Raw genomic sequence first — 22049 nt, forward strand, 5'->3', positions numbered from 1 at the left:
GCACCCCACAGCCACGGCAATCGTTTCTAGGCCCATTATTTCCGGGTAACTCTAAACTGATGACCTGTAAAGGCGTTTGAAGCGCCACCTATGGGCAAGATTTGGTACTGAAGTTCGTCTTCATTGCACCGCCACACACAATATTAAGGCGTGACATGTTGGGTATCTATTTACTCGGCACAACCTCGTGTTTTATATTGTATCTGAAAAAATTGGGTAATATATTGTGCTTGCGTGCCCTAAAATGAACTTTTTTTGTATTTTTTACTGATACTTACTATTGATAAACACTTGCACTAATATCATCTAACATCTGTTCTCCAGGCAGAAAATACAAGTTTGGGGGGTTTTATCTAATCTTCAGGCCCAAAATGTTAACGTGTGTGCAAAAATAATGCAAAAACAGCTCTGGCAGTGAAAGGGATAATGTGAGCAAGATGGGACCACTCTCCTGTGATCACACTCTAAACATTAGAGCTCCCCCTAGCTGCAGCCTGGTAATAACATTGCTAGGAGGTCTATTCATTGAGCCGCTACATACTTCCCATCTTTAAATTATTGTCTCCTGACATTTAGGGGGCTATTCATGAAAAAAATTGCATAGCCATTACCCCAGTAAAAGCGTACCTACATTCCTTCTGTATGAACGGGGGTGAAGAATGAATGTTATTAGGCTATTTGCTGGATAGAATGTTTTCCATTGATTTAAAATGGAAAGTACCACTTTTGGCCACTAGGTAGAGCTGATCTTTAAGATAATTATCGCCATCTAGTGGCCCAATGTGGTATTTTCTGTTTAAATCAGTGGTTAGTTTAATGTTGTCGGTTGAATTAACTTATGTCCTTCAATGTCTACTGTACTCATAAGTTCATGAGAATGATACTTCTGTTATTTGTAGGAGACCATGACTGACATAGTAAACAAAGGGGTCTATTTACAAAAAAATTTGTTGGACGATTGGGACAACCATTTGCCAAGCCGTGATAAATTCTGGTTGTAATTTATTTAACAAAGTGATTTCCTATGATCGTCAGCTCCATCTAGTGGCCATAATGAGGCATTTTTCCTGAAATACCTCCTCCGGGAAAAATAGTGCAATAGGGCCTTATGACCACTGGATGGAGCCAATGATCATAGGAAGTCATTATATGAAATAAAGTACGACCAACATTCATCACGGCTCAGTGAATGAGTGTCACATTTATTTAACTATTTAAAAAAAAAAAAAAAAAGACCTGTAAGTGTTTGTGAAATCTTCCACCACAAAATGTACTCAGCCAATGAGAGTAATGACTCAATTTTTATTTTAAAAGGCCTAGGGGACCGCCTTTTAAGTGGTTGGGGTTAACGTGTTTCGTCCTGAAAGACGACTTGAGAAAACAGACCTCTTGCAAGAGTTTACACCACAAAATGTACTCAGCCAATGAGAGGTAATGACTCCATTTTTATTTTAAAAGGCCTAGAGGACCGCCTTTTAAGTGGTTGGGGTTAACGTGTTTCGTCCTGAAAGACGACTTGAGAAAACAGACCTCTTGCAAGAGTTTACACCACAAAATGTACTCAGCCAATGAGAGGTAATGACTCCATTTTTATTTTTCTCCTGCTAGGGTGTGCTTCTTCCTCACATGTCCAGCAACATTCATATACAAGACATTTCCCGCACTCAAGGCACTAATACACCTCAAGGATTGTGTGGAACCCCTGATGTACAGGAACACAGGACTTCAGTGAGGAACAATTCCTTCAGGACAGGGAAGTGGCTTCTCCCCCGTGTGCAATCTCTGATGTCTGTCAAGATGGGACTTCCTTGAAAAACATCTCCCGCACTCAGGACAGGAATACGGCTTTTTCCCCGTGTGAGTGCTCTGATGTCTGTAAAGATGGCACTTTCTTGCAAAACATTTCCCGCACTCAGGACAAGAATGCAGCTTTTCCCCCGTGTGAGAACTTTGATGGCTGACAAGCTGTGATTTTTTTACAAAACACTTCCCGCACTCTGGGCAGGAATACGGCTTTTCCCCCGTGTGAGACCTCTGATGTATGACAAGTTCTGATTTTTGTACAAAACATTTCCCGCACTCAGAACAGGAATGCGGCCTCTCCCCCTTGTGATATCTCAGGTGTGTGGAAAGCTGGGACTTTGTTAAACAAACTTTCCCACACTCAGAGCAGGAATACGGCTTCTCATCTGTGTGAGATCTTTTATGCACATTAAGTCTGGATTTAAAATTGAAACATTTCCCACACTCAGGACAGGAATGTGGCTTCTCACCTGTGTGAGAACTTTTATGTTCATAAAGACTGGATTTAAATCTGAAACACTTCCCACACTCGGGGCAGGAATACGGCTTCTCACCTGTGTGGGATCTTTTATGCTCATTAAGTTTGGATTGAAAAAGGAAACATTTCCCACACTCAGTACAGGAAAACCTCTTATTTGTTGGAAGGACAGCAGCGTCCCTCACAGTCTGAGGTTCCTCGGGATAAAAGAAATACAATGGTCCGTCTCCGTCCCTCACAATCTGAGGTTCCTCAGGATAAGAGGAATACGATGGTCCGGCACCGTCCCTCACAGTCTGAGGTTCCTCAGGATAAGAGGAATACGATGGTCCGTCTCCGTCCCTCACAGTCTGAGGTTCCTCAGGATAAGAGGAATACGATGGTCCGGCACTGTCCCTCACAGTCTGAGGTTCCTCAGGATAAGAGGAATACGATGGTCCGGCACCGTCCCTCACAGTCTGAGGTTCCTCAGGATAAGAGGAATACGATGGTCCGACACCATCCCTCACAGTCTGAGGTTCCTCAGAATAAGAGGAATACGATGGTCCGGCACCGTCCCTCACAGTCTGAGGTTCCTCAGAATAAGAGGAATACGATGGTCCGGCACCGTCCCTCACACTCTGAGGTTCCTCAGGATAAAAGGAATACGATGGTCTGGCACCGTCCCTCACAGTCTGAGGTTCCTCAGGATAAGAGGAATACGATGGTCCGGCACCGTCCCTCACAGTCTGAGGTTCCTCAGGATAAGAGGAATATGATGGTCCGGCACCGTCCCTCACAGTCTGAGGTTCCGCAGGATAAAAGGAATACGATGGTCCAGCTCCGGCCCTCACAGTCTGAGGTTCCTCAGGATAAAAGGAATACGATGGTCCGGCACCATCCCTCACAGTCTGAGGTTCCTCAGAATAAGAGGAATACGATGGTCCGGCACTGTCCCTCACAGTCTGAGGTTCCTCAGGATAAGAGGAATACGATGGTCCGGCACCGTCCCTCATAGTCTGAGGTTCCTCAGGATAAGAGTAATACGATGGTCCATCTACACTGTGTGGTGCCGGATGGACATTTGAGGTAGTCGGGTTTTCTCCTGGACTATACTGTGTGATGTCCTCATCTTCTACTTTACAGTCTGGAGACAAAGTGAGACAATCCTCTGAGGTTTTCCTCATCTCCCGTCCATCTACTAAAATAGAAATAAAAAGATTATTACTAGACATGAGCAGATTGGTTCCCCTAAACCAGGACTCCACCTACATCAGGCAGCTTTGTCTCTGAGGATCTTACAATTCCACCCTCAAGGTAACTAGTAAATGGATTCTCTAATCTCCTACCAGTTCATTTCTTTATTCATGGACCTTAGTCAGAGAGTCTTTTGTATGTATTTAGTGTTAATGACCCACCTGTGCTGATCTCTGTAGGAGTGTCCTCCTCTATAAATATCCTCGTTATTCCATCCTCCTCCATAGACTGCTGACAATCCTTCACATACATCTCTTCCTCTTCTGATTTAACCTCAACTTTGATATCTATCAGATCTTCACCCTAAACCAATAAGTTATAAAAAAAGATCTTCTGTTATCACATACTGTAAAAAAAATCCACAGATTGTCTCCATGAGTCCATGTTCTAGATGTTCTGACCTACCAACCTTGTAACATAGAGGGATTGTGTGATCTTTCTGTGTAGAATCCCAGGAATACAGAGGACTGAGACATCTCTCTGGTGGGATTCTGTAGCTGGATGTCTCCACCATGGTGTCCTGGTACAGTTCTTTGTGTTCTTTTAGATTCATGGATTCCTTCATCACTCCACTCTCCTCTTTTATCTCTTCTTTAATGTCAACTTTAGAGTCTCTCAGGTTTCCACTCTGAATATATAATAAAAATGACACCAATTGTAACAATGCAGATAATGTACAGATCCTAATGATACTATCAGTGATTGTTCCTCATCTACCTGATGATGGTGAGGGATGGTGTGATCTTCCTGTGTGGAATCCCGGGAATACAGAGGACGGGGACATCTCTCTGGTGGGTTCCCATTACTGGATCCATCTGTAGGAAACACACACACTGACTGAATACATTGTTTCTATGTGTTTATCAGATGATGGGGGATCTAGGTGGACCCTCCGTACTGCTCTCTCCTTTACAATAAAGTCTCCTCTTACCCGGTGATGTGAGGGGCGGCTGATTGTCCATCATGACGTCCTTGTAGAGATCCTTGTGTCCTTCTAAATACTCCCACTCCTCCATGGAGAAATAGACAGTGACATCCTGACACCTTATAGGAACCTGACACACACAATGATACAGTCACCATCCAGACACATCCCTTGTCTGTTACTGGATAATGTCCCAGAATTCCCAGAATCCTCCTCACCTCTCCTGTCAGCAGCTCCATCATCTTCTTGGTGACTTCTAGAATCTTCTCCATGTTGTGTCTCTCAGGTTTTAGGGAGTCACATGGAGGCACTGTGATGGTCATATGATCACCTGACTTCACAAGAGGAAATCTCTGTATTGGAGAACCAATAGGAATATCATGTTAGAATCCCAGAATCCTCCTCACCTCTCCGGTCAGGTCTGTGTTTTATTAATAGAGATAAGAGTGATGTCATGTGACCTCCCAGAATCCTCCTCACCTCTCCGGTCAGGTCTGTGTTTTATTAATAGAGATAAGAGTGATGTCATGTGACCTCCCAGAATCCTCCCCACCTCTCCGGTCAGGTCTGCGTTTTATTAATAGAGATAAGAGTGATGTCATGTGACCTCCCAGAATCCTCCTCACCTCTCCGGTCAGGTCTGTGTTTTATTAATAGAGATAAGAGTGATGTCATGTGACCTCCCAGAATCCTCCTCACCCCTCCGGTCAGGTCTGTGTTTTATTAATAGAGATAAGAGTGATGTCATGTGACCTCCCAGAATCCTCCTCACCTCTCCGGTCAGGTCTGTGTTTTATTAATAGAGATAAGAGTGATGTCATGTGACCTCCCAGAATCCTCCTCACCTCTCCGGTCAGGTCTGTGTTTTATTAATAGAGATAAGAGTGATGTCATGTGACCTCCCAGAATCCTCCTCACCTCTCCGGTCAGCAGGTAGATGATCTCCAGGGTGAGGTTTAGGATCTTCTCAGTCATGTGACGCCGGTCCTCCTCCATCCTCATTGGTGCCATCATATGATCTATACAGGATAACTTATCTAAACGAAAGTAAGAATTATTTGGATGGTATTGTTTACACAATAATAGGATATTGAGAGGGGGGGGGTTGTATTAGAAGGGTTGTTTTACATTTAAGGACTATTGCCCCCATGGGAACACATTTGGTTTGGACTTTTTAATATTATTACATTTTCAAGGTCCCAGGACTCTCTTGACCTGCAGGATCATAAATTGTCTTTTCTCTGTTGGGTTTGTTTTATTTCTGAACTGGTTTTGATTAGTTTTAGATCTGCAGATAAAGAATGATAAATATGATCCTTCTTCTGTCTTCTTGCTTTGCTCAGAGGCAGTGCTATGAGGTCAATGAAGGGTCATCATGATGTCCAGGGAGGGGAACCTCCTTGTTTGTTTTGCCAGCTAATCAGGATAATTGTCAGAACTCTGACTGCAAGGCTCCCCACTACCCACTAAGGGGCCCTCAAAGTCCATCATCTATCCATTACTTCTCAGAGACCCCTCAGCTCCTCTACTCCCCTCAGTATTTCCTCCCTCTGACACCAATGATGGAAAATATATTCTTCAAGGCAGGTTGTGGAATGTTTTCTTCCTCCTGACCAGCAATGTAAGGGGCTCTATGCTCCATACTCCTGACTAAGGATGAGCTCCGGCGTGTTCGCACGCCCTACGTGCCGAGCCCCCCAGGAAGTCGGCACGGCGCTGCGCTAATCACAGGCAGTGAGACATTTTCCCGATGTGCGGCTGCAGAGATCGGGAAATGTCTCACTGCCTGTGATTAGCGCAGCGCGGACTTTCTGGCGGGCTCGGCACGTGGAGCGTGCGAACACGCCGGAGCTCATCCTTACTCCTGACCCCTGCACTCCATCATTGTGTTGGCTGCATATTGTAATGATTGCCCATTGGCTGCCTGTGTGGTGTAATAATTGCCCTTTGTAGGCCATGTATGGTCAGGATGGTCATTGTCTTCTCTATTTATTGTCAGTGATGTTCGTTTAGAGGAACATATTACTAGAATTTATCTCCAAAATGAAGAGAATGTTCCGGCCCTGTAAGTGGAGAAATGTTCTGACCCTTAAGGGGTTAATCTAGGTTTCCACACTATATATGTGTGTATCATCATCTGTTGGAGATAAAAGACATCACAGTGACTATGGAAGAAGAGGACGGACATGACGGGGGGGTTACTGGGTGTAAATAAAAAATAAGATCTTATTACCTCCTCTGCTGCCAGTTCCAGTAATGTCTCTTCCCTACTTTGTGCCACATGGAACATCCTGTCTTTATTCCAGATGACTTCCTGTCTGTAGCTGACATCACTTCCTGTTACAGCTGACATCACTTTCTGTCATCCATAGAGACATCCTGTCTGGGTAGAAGTGAGATCACCACCTTGTGGAGCTCAGAGGAACTGCAGCTCAGAGAAGCGTCTCGTGGTGTGAGCACAGCCTTGTGCTGTGTGTGTATGTACTGTATATCCTTATAGATGGGGTCATCTCCACTCCCACCAAGGGGGAGAGAAATATATTACTGCCTAGTCCAGCCTTTCTCAGCCAGGGTTCCTCCAACGGTTTGTAGCAATGAACAATTTCTATCTCTCAGTGGCAACTCGCATTTAGGGATGAGCTGCTGGTTCAGTCTGTACCTAGTTTGAGACCAAACTTTGCTTCTTTGGATGTTTGGAAGAACGCCAGAACATTAGCCCATTCAGATCCCCGTTTAATGAGGTCAATGACCTTCAGACATTAGCAAAAACGAGGCCCAACGTGATGATCCAATCATTTTGCACATATGGCACACGCTCAGCAAGAACCCCAAAGGAGAAAGTGTATGTGACGCCGATCCCACCCACTGTAACCCGCAAGCGGAAGGAAGTGCTAGATCTCTAAATGAGCTTGAGGACACCAAACCTCCAACCAAATAACAACCAAGCCCCCCCCCCAAAAAAACAAAATGTTGCTGCAGGCATCTTCCCAATAGAACCACTTCAACCCAATGACGTACAGGAATGTCCTATGAGACGGAAGTGGTTAAAATTAAATTAAAAATAAGAAACTAGTGAAGCTGATTTCTCTGGGAAGGAGAAGAGGTCCATCACCTATTAGCAAAACAACTGAGGGGTGACTGAGTGAGGGAGGGTTGTAGGGGAGATGCTTTAGAAACAATCTCCTGGGCTCGAATGTGGTGCTTTTGGTCTAACAGGTGTTCCACTCTTACGGCTTGTGGGTACAGCGCTAACATGCCCTGCAGCCCCCCTGAGACAATGGGTGTCCCTTTATGTGCAGCACTACAAAACAACAAAGAGAGGGCGTACTAGCCTAGCACATTTTCATAATACACCGTTTATTAATTAATAAATAGCTACATTTATACTCACAAATCAAGTTAATAGGCATATAAAAAAAATGACAACTTATGTCCTATGATGAAGGAAGACCCCTTTTACGTCCAATATGGCTTACGCGTTTCGTCCAAAAGCAGACAGTCACTTTTTTTAGTCATCAGACACGTATTCATATTCAAATTTATACATACGTGTAAACATGTCACATGTCAAGTCACTCAGAAGCCAGCCAGTTATATTAGTGTCCCTAATATGCACAGATCGCCATATGGGAACTTACCTCTTCATATCAAACCGGTACTTCTGAAAGAAGTAGTTGGATCTAAAAGAACACACTCCCAATGTAATTCTTCACTCCCCACTTGTCTTAATTGCTGGTCTCATGGAGATTTTTTTTTAATTGAAAAAAATTGCCTGATTCAAGATGGCTGTTTGTTCTATTCCTTGAAACACACAACGAGCCGCGGAACCGAAAGTGCTGGTGATCTGTGCATATTAGGAGCAGAAGAACATCACCAGCACACCGTGGATCTCCAACGTGGGTCTAAAGCTATATGTCATAACGTGCCTGATGAAGGGGTCCTGTAATAATGTGATAGCTGAATAAAGTTTTGGACCCACGTTGGAGATGCACGGTGTGCCGGTGACGTTCTTTTGCTTCTACTATCTTCATTTCCAGCCGATGGTCGCTGCAGCACCTGCTTGCATACAAAGCCATTTTTCCAGGAACGTGTGGATTGGAATTGTGCATTGGTATCTCTTCACTGTGCATATTGGAGAAAGTAATACTATTTTACAAGAATGAAACATATGCAGGGGCGGAGTTCTGTGACGTCATCCAGCTCACGCCCCAAGTTCGCACCAGGTTAAACGGTGGAGCCAGGATCAACAGCAAGAAAGTATTGTATCTGGGTGCTGGGAGACAGCACTGGGAAATCTAAGTGGTAAGTGTTACTGGACCTATGTGTTTTTTATGCTATGGCATTCCTTTTTGCTTTTCCCATGGCCTGCATGGGGTTATGAGAGGAAGGAGAAATAGATATTAAAGGGACCAGCCCGGAGCCATTGAAGGAATGGTGGATTAGAGTGTTGGGCAAACGGTCCGAGCCGAGCAATCGCCTGTTCTGCGAACACCCGAATTTGCAGGATGCTTGGCGGGATGTCCGAACATGGATCGAGCGAAAGCTCCAGACCGTCAGTGTGTTGCCGCATTTCAGTAGTCAATTGTTGCTGGGACAGTGACGTTGCGCGTGTGCGCCCCACCCATGGTTGCTGGGACACCTTTGCGTCACGTTTGCGCCCCACCCCCTGCCACTGATTACAACTCTCTCCCTCAGCTTACTCCCGGCCAGGCCGTGAGTTGGGGCACACTGATGGCCATATTTTGCTAAGGGGTACCCTGATGGGTACATTTATGTTAAGGGGCATGTTGATGGCCATATTTTGTTAAGGGGCACATTTTATGTTATAGGGGCACTCTAATGGGCACAACAAATTGTGCCCATCAGCATGTCCCTTAAGGGTACCCTAATGGGTACATTTATGTTAGGTGATGGGAACACCTGATATAAGGTGGCACTGTGATGGGTACACCTAAAGTAAAGGGGCACTCTGATGGGGACACCTGATGTAAGGGGGCACTCTGATAGGGGCACCTGATGTAAGGGGGCACTCTGATGGGCACACCTGATGTAAGGGGGCACTCTGATGGGGACACGTAATGTAAAGGGGCACTCTGATCGGAACACCTGATGTAAGGGGGCACTCTGATGGGGGCACCCAATGTAATTAATTACTCTGATGGGGACACCTGATGTAAGGGGGCACTCTGATGGGCACACCTGATGTAAGGGGGCACTCTGATGGGAGATACCTGATGTAAGGGGGACATTCTGATGGGGACACCTGATGTAAGGGGGGCACACCTGATGTAAGGGGGAACTCTGATGGGGACACCTGATGTAAGGGGGCACTCTAAAGGGAGGCACCTGATGTAAGGGGGCACTCTGATGGGCACACCTGATGTAAAGGGGCACTCTAAAGGGAGACACCTGATGTAAGGGGGCACTCTAAAGGGAGACACCTGATGTAAGGGGGCACTCTGATGGGCACACCTGATGTAAAGGGGCACTCTAATGGGCACACCTGATGTAAGGGGGCACTCTGATGGGGACACCTGATGTAAAGGGGCACTCCGATGGGAGATACCAGGTGTAGGGGGCCTTCTGATAAAGAAACCTGATGTAAGTGGGTACTCTGATTGTGGCAACTGATTTATGGGGGTAGTCTGATGAGGGCACCCAATGTAATTAATTACTCTGGTAGGGGCACCTGATGTAAGGGGGGACACTAATGGGGACATTTTCATTTACAGAGTGTGCGGAGGAAACAGTAACAAAAGTGCCAGAGAGCGCGGCTTGCGCCAATAAAAAAGAAAAGCAGACGCGTACAATCTTTCATGGCACAGACTTGTGATTCGGACCTCGCTGGAATTTTTTTTTAGTGACCGGACCTCCTTGAATTTTAATTCACTACCCCTGGTGTAGTGTGTCTGTATAGTGTGACTATAGTGTGGGAGTGTAGTGTTGTGTTTAACACAGCATTACATAACATTTAGTGCTGTATACCCTATTCCATCACATTGTGGAGCTGTTATCTCCCGGCCCACTTCCCACAGCTCAGCTGTCTGGGCCTTTTTTTAGCACATGTGCCGATCGCACTGTTGCAATTTGCAATCTCTGCCGCAAGCAGATCAAGTGTGGCAAAAACACCAGCCATTTGGGTACCACATGCTTGACGAGGCACTTAACCTCCCACCACTCAGCCCGTTGGCAAGAGCAACTAAAAGCCACACACAAGGGACACACTTCTCTTCACTGCTCGCCTTTCATGCCTACCCCCCGCTATATGTTATGATCTCTCAGCAGCTTCCACTGACAGGGATGATGGTATAGCGAAGGGTGTCACAGGTCCTTGCAACACATCTGCCAGCAGCACACCACCAGCTGTAGAGTACATCAGGCAAATTCCTCTGCCCCAGCGAAAAAATAAATAAATAAATAATAAAAAAAAACAGTCCCTGCCACCCACATGTCCAGCGCCTAAATTCCAGCTTGTCCAAATTGCTGGCCTTACAACTCCCTCTGGTGGATTCTGGCCCCTTCCATGAATTTGCAGAATGCGCTGTACCACAATGGCAGGTTCTCAGTCGCTATTTCCTTGCATGTAAGGCCATTCCAGCTCTGTACCATCACGTGGAAGGCAATGTTTTGGGTATCGTTGGGCAAGGCAGTCAGCCGCAAGGTCCACATTGCTGCTGACCTGTGGTCCAGCAGGCATTGCCAGGGATGATATATTTTGTTTGCAGCACACTGGGTAACTGCTTGCAACTAGGAAGGATGCAGGACAGGCCTCAGTGTTGGAGCTTGTTTTGCCGCCACGTCTCAGTTGGTGGTGATGATGTGAGATTTGTCAGCTCAACCCCCTCCTCCTCCTCCTCCTCCTCTTCTGCTGAATTGTCCTATGGCACCTAAATTCCAGCTTGTCCAAATAAAGAAAGCTTGCAGGGAAAATCAATTTAAATGTTTTTTTTTCTTTATAAATGTCAGTTTTGCTGCAGCAGGTTCTATACATGGTACAGATGCGCCACTTTACAGGCAGACTAAGGGGACACCCCCCAGGCACAATATTTAAAGGAATTTTACATTTTTATTGTTTCACTTTAAGTATCAATAAAATCACTGCTCCTTTAAAAACAATATTTTAAAAAAGGGTTTTTTTTGCATTGATACACAATGCAAAATACACTTTTTAAGGCCAATAACTCGCATATAAGCCTTCAAAATGGGGACTTTTCATTTTTCAAGTTCGGGTTTCGAACTTGTGTGATGTTTGAGAGTTCACTATCTGGTGAGGGAGGAGTAAAGGTGGATAGCCACGTGGTGGTGGACAATGGAAGAGACGGCACAGAGCACTTTTTGAAGAAAATGTTGCACTTTATTTGTAATTTCACTTTATATATATTGGTACTTGAATATATATGAATTTGTATAAAACACTTAATTTATGGACACATATGAGGTTTTATAGGATACTTATTTTTTTATGATATCAAAATTATGTATATGCTTGCATGAATTGGAGAATTTAATTGAGCACATTTATGCTGAAAGCACTGTATATACACTATATTGTCAAAAGTATTGGTACACCTGCCTTTACATAAACTTTATTGGCATCCCAGTCTTAGGCCGTAGGGTTCAATATTGAGTTGGCCCACTCTTTGCAGGACAGTCAAGTTCCTCCACCCCAAACTCGCTCATCCATGTCTTTATGGACTTTGCTTTGTGCACTGGTCCAAATCATTTGGTAGAGGGGGGGATTATGGTGTGGGGGTTGTTTTTCAGGGGTTGGGCTTGGCCCCTTAGTTCCAGTGAAGGCAACTCTTAAGGCGTCAGCATACCAAGACATTTTGGACAATTTCATCCTTCCAACTCTGTGGGAACAGTTTGGGGATAACCCTTCCTGTTCCAACATGACTGCGCACCAGTGTACAAAGCAAGTTCTATAAAGACATGGATGAGCGGGTTTGGGGTAAAGGAACTTGACTGGCCTGTGCAGAGTCCTGACCTCAACCCGATAGAACACCTTTGGGATAAATTGGAGCAGAGACTGCGACCCAGGCCTTCTTGTCCAACATCAGTACCTGACCTCACAAATGTTCTTCTGGAAGAATGGTCAAACATTCCCATAGACACCCTCCTAAACCTTGTGGACAGCCTTCCCAGAAGAGTTGAAGCTGTTATAGCTGCAAATGTTGGGCCAACTCAATATTGAAGCCTACGGACTAAGACTGGGATGCCATTAACGTTCATGTGCGTGTAAAGGCAGGCGTCCCAGTACTTTTGGAAATATAGTGTACAGTGGGGAAGTATTCAGACCCCCTTAAATTTTTCACTCTTTGTTATATTGCAGCCATTTGCTAAATTCATTTAAGTTCATTTTTTTTCCTCATTAATGTACACACAGCACCCCATATTGTACACACAGCACCCCATATTGTACACACAGCCCCCCATATTGTACACACAGCACCTCATATTGTACACACAGCCCCCCATATTGTACACACAGCCCCCCATATTGTACACACAGCCCCCCATATTGTACACACAGCACCCCATATTGTACACACAGCACCCCATATTGTACACACAGCCCCCCATATTGTACACACAGCACCCCATATTGTACACACAGCACCCCATATTGTACACACAGCACCTCATATTGTACACACAGCCCCCCATATTGTACACACAGCCCCCCATATTGTACACACAGCCCCCCATATTGTACACACAGCACCCCATATTGTACACACAGCCCCCCATATTGTACACACAGCACCTCATATTGTACACACAGCACCCCATATTGTACACACAGCACCCCATATTGTACACACAGCACCCCATATTGTACACACAGCACCCCATATTGACAGAAAAACACAGAATTGTTGACATTTTTGCAGATTTATTAAAAAAGAAAAACTGAAATATCACATGGTCCTAAGTATTCAGACCCTTTGCTCAGTATTTAGTAGAAGCCCCTTTTGATCTAATACAGCCATGAGTCTTTTTGGGAAAGATGCAACAAGTTTCTCACACCTGGATTTGGGGATCCTCTGCCATTCCTCTTTGCAGATCCTCTCCAGTTCTGTCAGGTTGGATGGTAAACGTTGGTGGACAGACATTTTTAGGTCTCTCCAGAGATGCTCAATTAGGGTTAAGTCAGGGCTCTGGCTGGGCCATTCAAGAACAGTCACTGAGTTGTTGTGAAGCCACTCCTTCGTTATTTTAGCTGTGTGCTTAGGGTCATTGTCTTGTTGGAAGGTAAACCTTTGGCCCAGTCTGAGGTCCTGAGCACTCTGGAGAAGGTTTTCGTCCAGGATATCCCTGTACTTGGCCGCATTCATCTTTCTCTCGATTGCAACCAGTCGTCCTGTCCCTGCAGCTGATAAATACCCCCACAGCATGAAGCTGCCACCACCATGCTTCACTGTTGGGACTGTATTGAACAGGTGATGAGCAGTGCCTGGTTTTCTCCACACATACCGCTTAGAATTAAGGCCAAAAAGTTCTATCTTGGTCTCATCAGACCAGAGAATCTTATTTCTCACCATCTTGGAGTCCTTCGGGTGTTTTTTTTTTTAGCAAACTCCATGCGGGCTTTCATGTGTCTTGCACTGAGGAGAGGCTTCCGTCGGGCCACTCTGCCATAAAGCCCCGACTGGTGGAGGGCTGCAGTGATGGTTGACTTTCTACAACTTTCTCCCGACTGCATCTTTGGAGCTCAGCCACAGTGATCTTTGGGTTCTTCTTTACCTCTCTCACCAAGGCTCTTCTCCCCCAGCCAGCTCTAGGAAGGCTTCAGGTCATCCCGAACGTCTTCCATTTAAGGATTATGGAGGCCACTGTGCTCTTAGGAACCTTAAGTGCAGCAGAATTTTTTTTGTAACCTTGGCCAGATCTGTGCCTTGTCACAATTCTGTCTCTGAGCTCTTCCGGCAGTTCCTTTGACCTCATGATTCTCATTTGCTCTGACATGCACTGTGAGCTGTAAGGTCTTATATAGACAGGTGTGTGGCTTTCCTAATCAAGTCCAATCAGTATAATCAAACACAGCTGGACTCAAATGAAGGTGTAGAACCATCTCAAGGATGATTAGAAGAAATGGACAGCACCTGAGTTATATATATGAGTGTCACAGCAAAAGGTCTGCATACTTAGGACCATGTGATATTTCAGTTTTTCTTTTTTTAAAAATCTGCAAAAATGTCAACAATTTTGTGTTTTTCTGTCAATATGGGGTGCTGTGTGTACAATATGGGGTGCTGTGTGTACAATAATGAGGAAAAAAATGAACTTAAATGATTTTAGCAAATGGCTGCAATATAACAAAGAGTGAAAAATGTAAGGGGGTCTGAATGCTTTCCATCCCCACTGTATATTTGATTAATAATTTCCTTACTCAGAATAGGAACGTGGCTTCTCCCCCATGTGCGATCTCTGATGTCTGTAAAGGTTGGACTTCTGTAGAAAACATTTCCCGCACTCAAAACAGGAAAGTGGCTTCTCACCTGTGTGCAACCTCTGGTGTCTGTTATGAGAGGACTTGTCTGAAAAACATTTCCCGCACACAGAACAGGAATACGGTTTTTCCCCCGTGTGCAATCTCTGATGTGTGCTAAGGTGTGTCTTCACTGTAAAACATTTCCCGCACTCGTAACAGGAATACGGCTTCTCCCCCGTGTGTGATCTCTGATGTATGATAAGATGTGACTTCCTTGAAAAACATTTCCCGCACACAGGACAGGAATATGGTTTCTCTCCCGTGTGCAATCTATGATGTGTACTAAGATGTGATTTATATGAGAAACATTTCCTGCACACAGGACAGGAATACGGCTTCTCCCTTGTATGCGATCTCTGATGTGTGGAAAGATGGGATTTTGATACACAAACTTTCCCGCACTCAGGACAGGAATGTGGCTTCTCACCTGTATGAGATATTTTAGAATAAGAGGAATACAATAGTTTGGAACCGTCCCTCACAGTTTGAGGTTCCTCAGGATAAGAGGAATACGATGGTCTGGCACCGTCCCTCACAGTTTGAGGTTCCTCAGAATAAGAGGAATACGATGGTCCGGCACGGTTCCATACAGTCTGAGGTTCCTCAGAATAAGAGGAATACGATGGTCCGGCACGGTTCCATACAGTCTGAGGTTCCTCGGGATAAGAGGAATACGATGGTCCGGCACCGTCCCTCACAGTCTGAGGTTCCTCAGGATAAGATGAATACGATGGTCCGGCACCGTCCCTCACAGTCTGAGGTTCCTCAGGATAAGAGGAATACGATGATCCGGCACCGTCCCGCACAGTCTGAGGTTCCTCAGGATAAGAGGAATACGATGGTCCGGCACGGTTCCTCACAGTCTGAGGTTCCTCAGGATAAGAGGAATACGATGGTCCATCTACACTGTGTGGTGCTGGATGGACATTTGAGGTAGTCGGGTTTTCTCCTGGACTATACTGTGTGATGTCCTCATCTTCTACTTTACAGTCTGGAGACAAAGTGAGACAATCCTCTGAGGTTTTCCTCATCTCCAGTCCATCTACTAAAATAGAAATACAAAGATTATTACTAGATATGAGCAGATTGGTTCCCCTAAACCAGGACTCACCAGAGAGTGAGGAAACAACGAGAACTGTCTTTTATAGGAGTGACAGTGATGAGGGGATTATAGGACGAGTGTCCCCACCCCCTCTATCACTCATTACCATCTTCCCAACACAAGAAGTCCTGCACTTCCTTATTTAGTCATCAATAACAGCGGGGCTGAGTCCCACCAGAGGTCAGAGAGGGAGGGTGGTAAAAGAACATTAAGATGAAGGCTAAACTGATCCTGAAGACCACCATCAATAGGGCAAAAGACCCAAGACACATAACCCAGGTGCTTAGGTCAGGCAATGACTATGGTGAAAAATCCACATTTTGCTGCCAGCTGAACCCCAGAATCTTCATAAATCACCAGAGTATTACAGGCTGATATCACCCAGTCCCCACCCTACTCTGGACCAATCTGTGAGCAGTATGGGAGGTGGAATGTATTTAGTGTTAATGACCAACCTGTGCTGATCTCTGTAGGAGTGTCCTCCTCTATAAATGTCCCCGTTATTCCATCCTCCTCCATAGACTGCTGATCATCCCTAACATACGTCTCTTCTTCTTCACACTCAACTTTTATCACTATCAGATCTTCCCCCTAAACCAAGAGAAGAATCAACAATAACATCTATAAAATATAAGGCTTTAATATTGTGGAATCACATAAAAAATACACACAGTACCTTGTTAAGGCGAGGGATGGTGTGATCTTTCTGTGTGGAATCCAGGGAATACAGAGGATGGGGACATCTCTCTGGTGGGTTCCCATTACTGGATCCATCTGTAGGAAACACACACACTGACTGAATACATTGTTTCTATGTGTTTATCAGATGATGGGGGATCTAGGTGGAGCCTCCGTACTGCTCTCTCCTTTACAATAAAGTCTCCTCTTACCCGGTGATGTGAGGGGCGGCTGATTGTCCATCATGACGTCCTTGTAGAGATCCTTGTGTCCTTCTAAATACTCCCACTCCTCCATGGAGAAATAGACAGTGACATCCTGACACCTTATAGGAACCTGACACACACAATGATACAGTCACCATCCAGACACATCCCTTGTCTGTTACTGGATAATGTCCCAGAATTCCCAGAATCCTCCTCACCTCTCCTGTCAGCAGCTCCATCATCTTCTTGGTGACTTCTAGAATCTTCTCCATGTTGTGTCTCTCAGGTTTTAGGGAGTCACATGGAGGCACTGTGATGGTCATATGATCACCTGACTTCACAAGAGGAAATCTCTGTATTGGGGAACCAATAGGAATATCATGTTAGAATCCCAGAATCCTCCTCACCTCTCCGGTCAGGTCTGTGTTTTATTAATAGAGATAAGAGTGATGTCATGTGACCTCCCAGAATCCTCCTCACCTCTCCGGTCAGGTCTGTGTTTTATTAATAGAGATAAGAGTGATGTCATGTGACCTCCCAGAATCCTCCTCACCTCTCCGGCCAGGTCTGTGTTTTATTAATAGAGAGAAGAGTGATGTCATGTGACCTCCCAGAATCCTCCTCACCTCTCCGGTCAGGTCTGTGTTTTATTAATAGAGATAAGAGTGATGTCATGTGACCTCCCAGAATCCTCCTCACCTCTCCGGTCAGCAGGTAGATGATCTCCAGGGTGAGGTTTAGTATCTTCTCAGTCATGTGACTCCGGTCCTCCTTCATCCTCATTGGTGCTGTCATTTGATCTATACAGGTCTCCTTGCAGACGGATATCTTTGGGAAATAAAAGTAAGAATTATTTGGATGGTATTGGTCACACAATAATAGGATGTGGATGTGAGGGGGGTAATAGGAGGGTTGTTGTACATTTAAGGACTACTGCCCCCATGGGAACACATTTGGTTTGGACTTTTTAATGTTATTACATTTTCAAGGTCCCGGGACTCTCTTGACCTGCTGAATCATAAATAGTTTTTTCTCTGTTGGGTTTGTTTTATTTCTGAACTGGTTTTGATTAGTTTTAGATCTGCAGATAAAGAATGATAAATAAGATCCTTCTTCTGTCTTCTTGCTTTGCTCTGAGGCAGTGCTGTGAGGTCAATGAAGGGTCATCATGATGTCCAGGAAGGGAAACCTTCTCGTTTGTTTTGCCAGCTATTCAGAATAATTGCCAGAACTCTGACTGCAAGGCTCCCCATTACCCACTAAGGGGCTCTTAAAGTCCATCAGCTATCGATTACTTCTCAGAGCCCTCAGTATTTTCCTCCTTCTGACACCAATGAAGGAACAAATTCTTCATGGCAGGCTGGGGAATGTTTTCTTCCTCCTGACCAGCAATGAAGGGGCTCTATGATCCATACTCCTGACCCCTGCACTCCATCATTGTGTTGGCTGCATATTGTAATGATTGCCCATTGGCTGCCTGTGTGGTGTAATAATTGCCCTTTATAGGCCATGTATGGTCAGGATGGTCATTGTCTTCTCTATTGTCAGCGCTGTTTGTTTAGAAGACCATATTACTAGAATTTATCTCCAAAATGAAGAGAATGTTTTGGCCTAGGGTTGCCACCTTTTCATCATGCCAAACCCCAACACTTTAGCGGCGCACATTGTTTTTTTTGTTTTGCAGTATTCTGTACACTATAGGATTGCAAAAGACCTGCAACACCTTCAGGTCCCCCCCCACACACACACACACTTCCAGGTGTACTGACCCCTCTCCAGGAGAAGGAGACCCCTTAACAGGAGGAGTGCATGTAGGTGATTAGAAGGGACCCCCTCCCACGCATTCCAGGAATACAGACAAAAACAGGGAAACCCCCATCAAGGAATACGGGAACCCCCTTCCAGTTAAAAGAGACCCCTCATCAGGGGGACCCCAGGGTGGTGAAAAGATGGGTTCCCCATTCCCCGGGAATACAGGAACCCCCCTCCCGTTAAAGGAGACTCCTGAATGAAAGGACTGCAGGGGGTGATCAGAAGGGAACCCCCACCCAGGAACTTTCATCCCCCCTCTAGATAAGGAAGAACCGCAGCTAAGAGCACTGCAGGGGGGTGTTCAATTGGGACCCCCATCAAGGAACACAGGAATTCCCCTCCCCCACCCCCTGCAAATAAAGACGACACCTATCTGGGAGAACTACAGTGGGGTGATAAGAGATGACCCCCATTCGAGAATACAGGAACTCCCCTCCCTCCCTCTTCCAGTTAAAGACCCCCCAGCTAAGAGGACTACAGGGGCGTGATAAAAGGGGACCTCCATCCAGGAACATAGAAACCCCCCTCCGGTTAGTGAAGACCCCAAGTTGGGAGGACTGCAGGGGGGTGATAAGAGGGGGCCCTCATCCAGAAACACTGGAACCCCCCTCCAGTTAAAGACCATCCCCTGACTGAGAGGACTGCAGGGGGGGTGATAAGAGGGAACCCCCATTCAGGAACATTGGAACCCCCCTCCGGTTAGCAAAGACCCCAGTTGGGAAGACTGCAGGGGGGTGATAAGAGGAAACCCCCATTCAGGAAGATTGGAACCCCCCTCCGGTTAGCAAAGACCCCAGTTGGGAAGACTGCAGGGGGGTGATAAGAGGAAACCCCCATTCAGGAAGATTGGAACCCCCCTCCGGTTAGTGAAGACCCCAGTTGTGAGGACTGCGGGGGGTGATAAGAGGGGACCCTCATCCGGGAACATTGGAACCCCCCTCCAGTTAAAGAAGACCCCAGCTGGGAGGACTGTGGGGGGGGGGTTAATAAAAAAGGAACCCCCATCCAGTTAAAGAAGCCTCCAACTGGGAGGACTGCAGGGGGGGGGTAATAAGAGAGGAACGCAATACAGGAACATAGGAACCCCCTCAGGTAAATAAGACCCCCAGGTAGGAGGACTGAAGGATTGGCTAATAAGGGGGACCCCCATACAGGAACATAAGAACCCCCCCCTTCATCCAGTTACAAAAAGACCCAGAGGTGGGAGTACTACAGATGGGTGCCCACCCCCCTCTAGAAGAAAGAGAGACCACTGGCCAAGAAGACTACAGGCAGCTGCCCTCTCCTCCCTCTGGAGAAGATGAATGGTGTGTAGGGAGTGAAGACATCCAGAGCCATACACACAGCAGCTCCCGTCACGGTGCAGAGGGGGAAGAAGAAATATGGCACAGTCCCGATGTCTATGAGGTCACTGTTCTCCGTGCTGCCAAAACCACCCCTCCAAAGGGGAGGCTGGAGGATCCGGGGTGGAGGCGGGGATGATGCCAAGCCTGTGCAGTGAGTTAAAGCGCCCCCTACCAATATAGTTTAAAAAAACGAAAGCCGAGAGGAGGGGGAGAAGAGAATTGGTGCTACGGGGCTGCCACTGATGTGTCCGGGTGTCAGGAAACCCGGGCACAGGGTTCAAAACCCGGACTCTACGGATGAATCCCGGACAGGTGGAAACGCTATTTTGGCCCGGTAAGTGGGGAAATAATCTGACCCTGAAGGGGTTAATCTAGGTTTCCACACTATATATGTGTGTATCATCATCTGCTGGAGATAAAAGACATCACAGTGACTATGGAGGAAGAGGACGGAACATGACGGGGGGTTACTGGGTGTATATAGAAAATAAGATCTTATTACCTCCTCTAATGCCAGTTCCAGCAATGTCTTCTCTCTACTTCCTCCCGACTCACCTCTCACCCAGAACTTCCTGTTTGTACCTGACATCACTTCCTTTCTGTACATGACATCACTTCCTTCCATCCATAGAGACTTCCTGTCTGGGTTGAAGTAAGATTACCATCTTGTGGAGCTCAGAGGAACTGCAGCCCCCGAGAAACATCTCGTAGCGTGAACACGGCCCTGTGCTGTGTGTGTATGTAGTGTGTATCCTTATAGATGGGGTCAACTCCACTCCCACCAAGGGGGGTAGAAATATATTACTGCCTAGTCCAGCCTTTCTCAGCCAGGGTTCCTCCAAAGGTTTCTAGTAATGGACAATTTCTGTTTCTCAATGGCAACTCGCATCTAGGGATAAGATGACGGCTCGGTCTGTAGTGTACTAGGGTTGCCACTTTTTTATCAAGCCAAACCCGAACACTTTAGGGACGCACAGCAACATTTTTTTTTTAGCATAAAATATAGCAGTGTTTCTCAACTCCAGTCCTCAAGGCGCCCCAACAGGTCATGTTTTCAGGATTTCCCTCAGATGAAACAGAGTTGGTAATTACTAAGGCAGCGAAACTGATCAAATCACCTGTGCAAAATAATGGAAAGTCTGAAAACATGACCTGTTGAGGCGCCTTGAGGACTGGAGTTGAGAAACACTGCATTATAGGATTGTAACAGACCTGGGACACCTTTGGGCGCTCCAAAGAGAATAGTGATGCGGTGTGCATAGTGCCCCCTCACACTTCTGTCGGACCCTGTTCTGAGCCCCATTCCTGTCTGAATATTGTGTCTGGGTTTAAGCCCGGACTGTCCCGGTTAATCCCGGACAGGTGGCAACCCTAGTCTGTACCTAGTTTGAAACCGAACTTTGCTTCTTTGGATGTTTGGAAGAATGGCAGAACATTAGCCCATTCAGACCCCTGTTCAATGGGGTCCATCACTTTCAGACACTTGCAAAAAAACGAGGCCCAACCTGATCACACCATCACATCACACATATGGCGCACGCACAGCAAAAACCCCAAAGGGGAGAGTGTATGTGACGCCGATCCCACCCACGGCAAGCGGAAGGAAGTGCTAGATCTCTAAATGAGCCCTGGGACACCAAACCTCCATCCAAATAACAACCAAAAAAAAAACCCCCAAAAAACAAAATGTTGCTGCAGGCATCGTTCCAGAAGAACCACTTCAACCCAACGATGTACGGGAATGTCCTATGAGACGGAAGTGGTTAAAACGAAATAAAAAAATAGGAAACTAGTGAAGCTGATTTCTCTGGGAAGAAGAGGTCCATCACCTATTAGCAAAACAACTGTGGGGTCACTGAGTGGCAGGGAGTTAGAGGGGAGATGCTATAGAAACAATCTCCTGCGCTCGAATGTGGTGCTAATGGTCTAACAGGTGTTCCACTCTTACGGCTTGTGGGTAAAGCTCTA

General features: G+C 46.0%; 1 protein-coding gene across 1 annotated transcript in view; it reads right to left on the minus strand.

The window, feature by feature from the left end:
- Positions 1-22049, minus strand: part of LOC141106786 (uncharacterized) — a 157842-nt gene that overhangs the window by 113350 nt on the left and 22443 nt on the right. Inside the window, exons 7-21 of the mRNA XM_073597714.1 lie at positions 20584-20655; positions 17623-17751; positions 17142-17276; positions 16930-17053; positions 16716-16813; positions 16495-16630; positions 14836-15982; positions 8422-8564; positions 5361-5479; positions 4661-4795; positions 4449-4572; positions 4235-4332; positions 3927-4145; positions 3679-3820; positions 1738-3461 (exon numbers count right to left, since the gene is read on the minus strand). Coding sequence (XP_073453815.1) covers positions 1738-3461; positions 3679-3820; positions 3927-4145; positions 4235-4332; positions 4449-4572; positions 4661-4795; positions 5361-5479; positions 8422-8564; positions 14836-15982; positions 16495-16630; positions 16716-16813; positions 16930-17053; positions 17142-17276; positions 17623-17751; positions 20584-20655 — 4545 coding nt within the window. The remainder of the gene's footprint in view (positions 1-1737; positions 3462-3678; positions 3821-3926; positions 4146-4234; positions 4333-4448; positions 4573-4660; positions 4796-5360; positions 5480-8421; positions 8565-14835; positions 15983-16494; positions 16631-16715; positions 16814-16929; positions 17054-17141; positions 17277-17622; positions 17752-20583; positions 20656-22049) is intronic.

This window comes from Aquarana catesbeiana, linkage group LG08 (genome assembly GCF_042186555.1).
Source record: "Aquarana catesbeiana isolate 2022-GZ linkage group LG08, ASM4218655v1, whole genome shotgun sequence".
Taxonomy (NCBI): domain Eukaryota; kingdom Metazoa; phylum Chordata; class Amphibia; order Anura; family Ranidae; genus Aquarana; species Aquarana catesbeiana.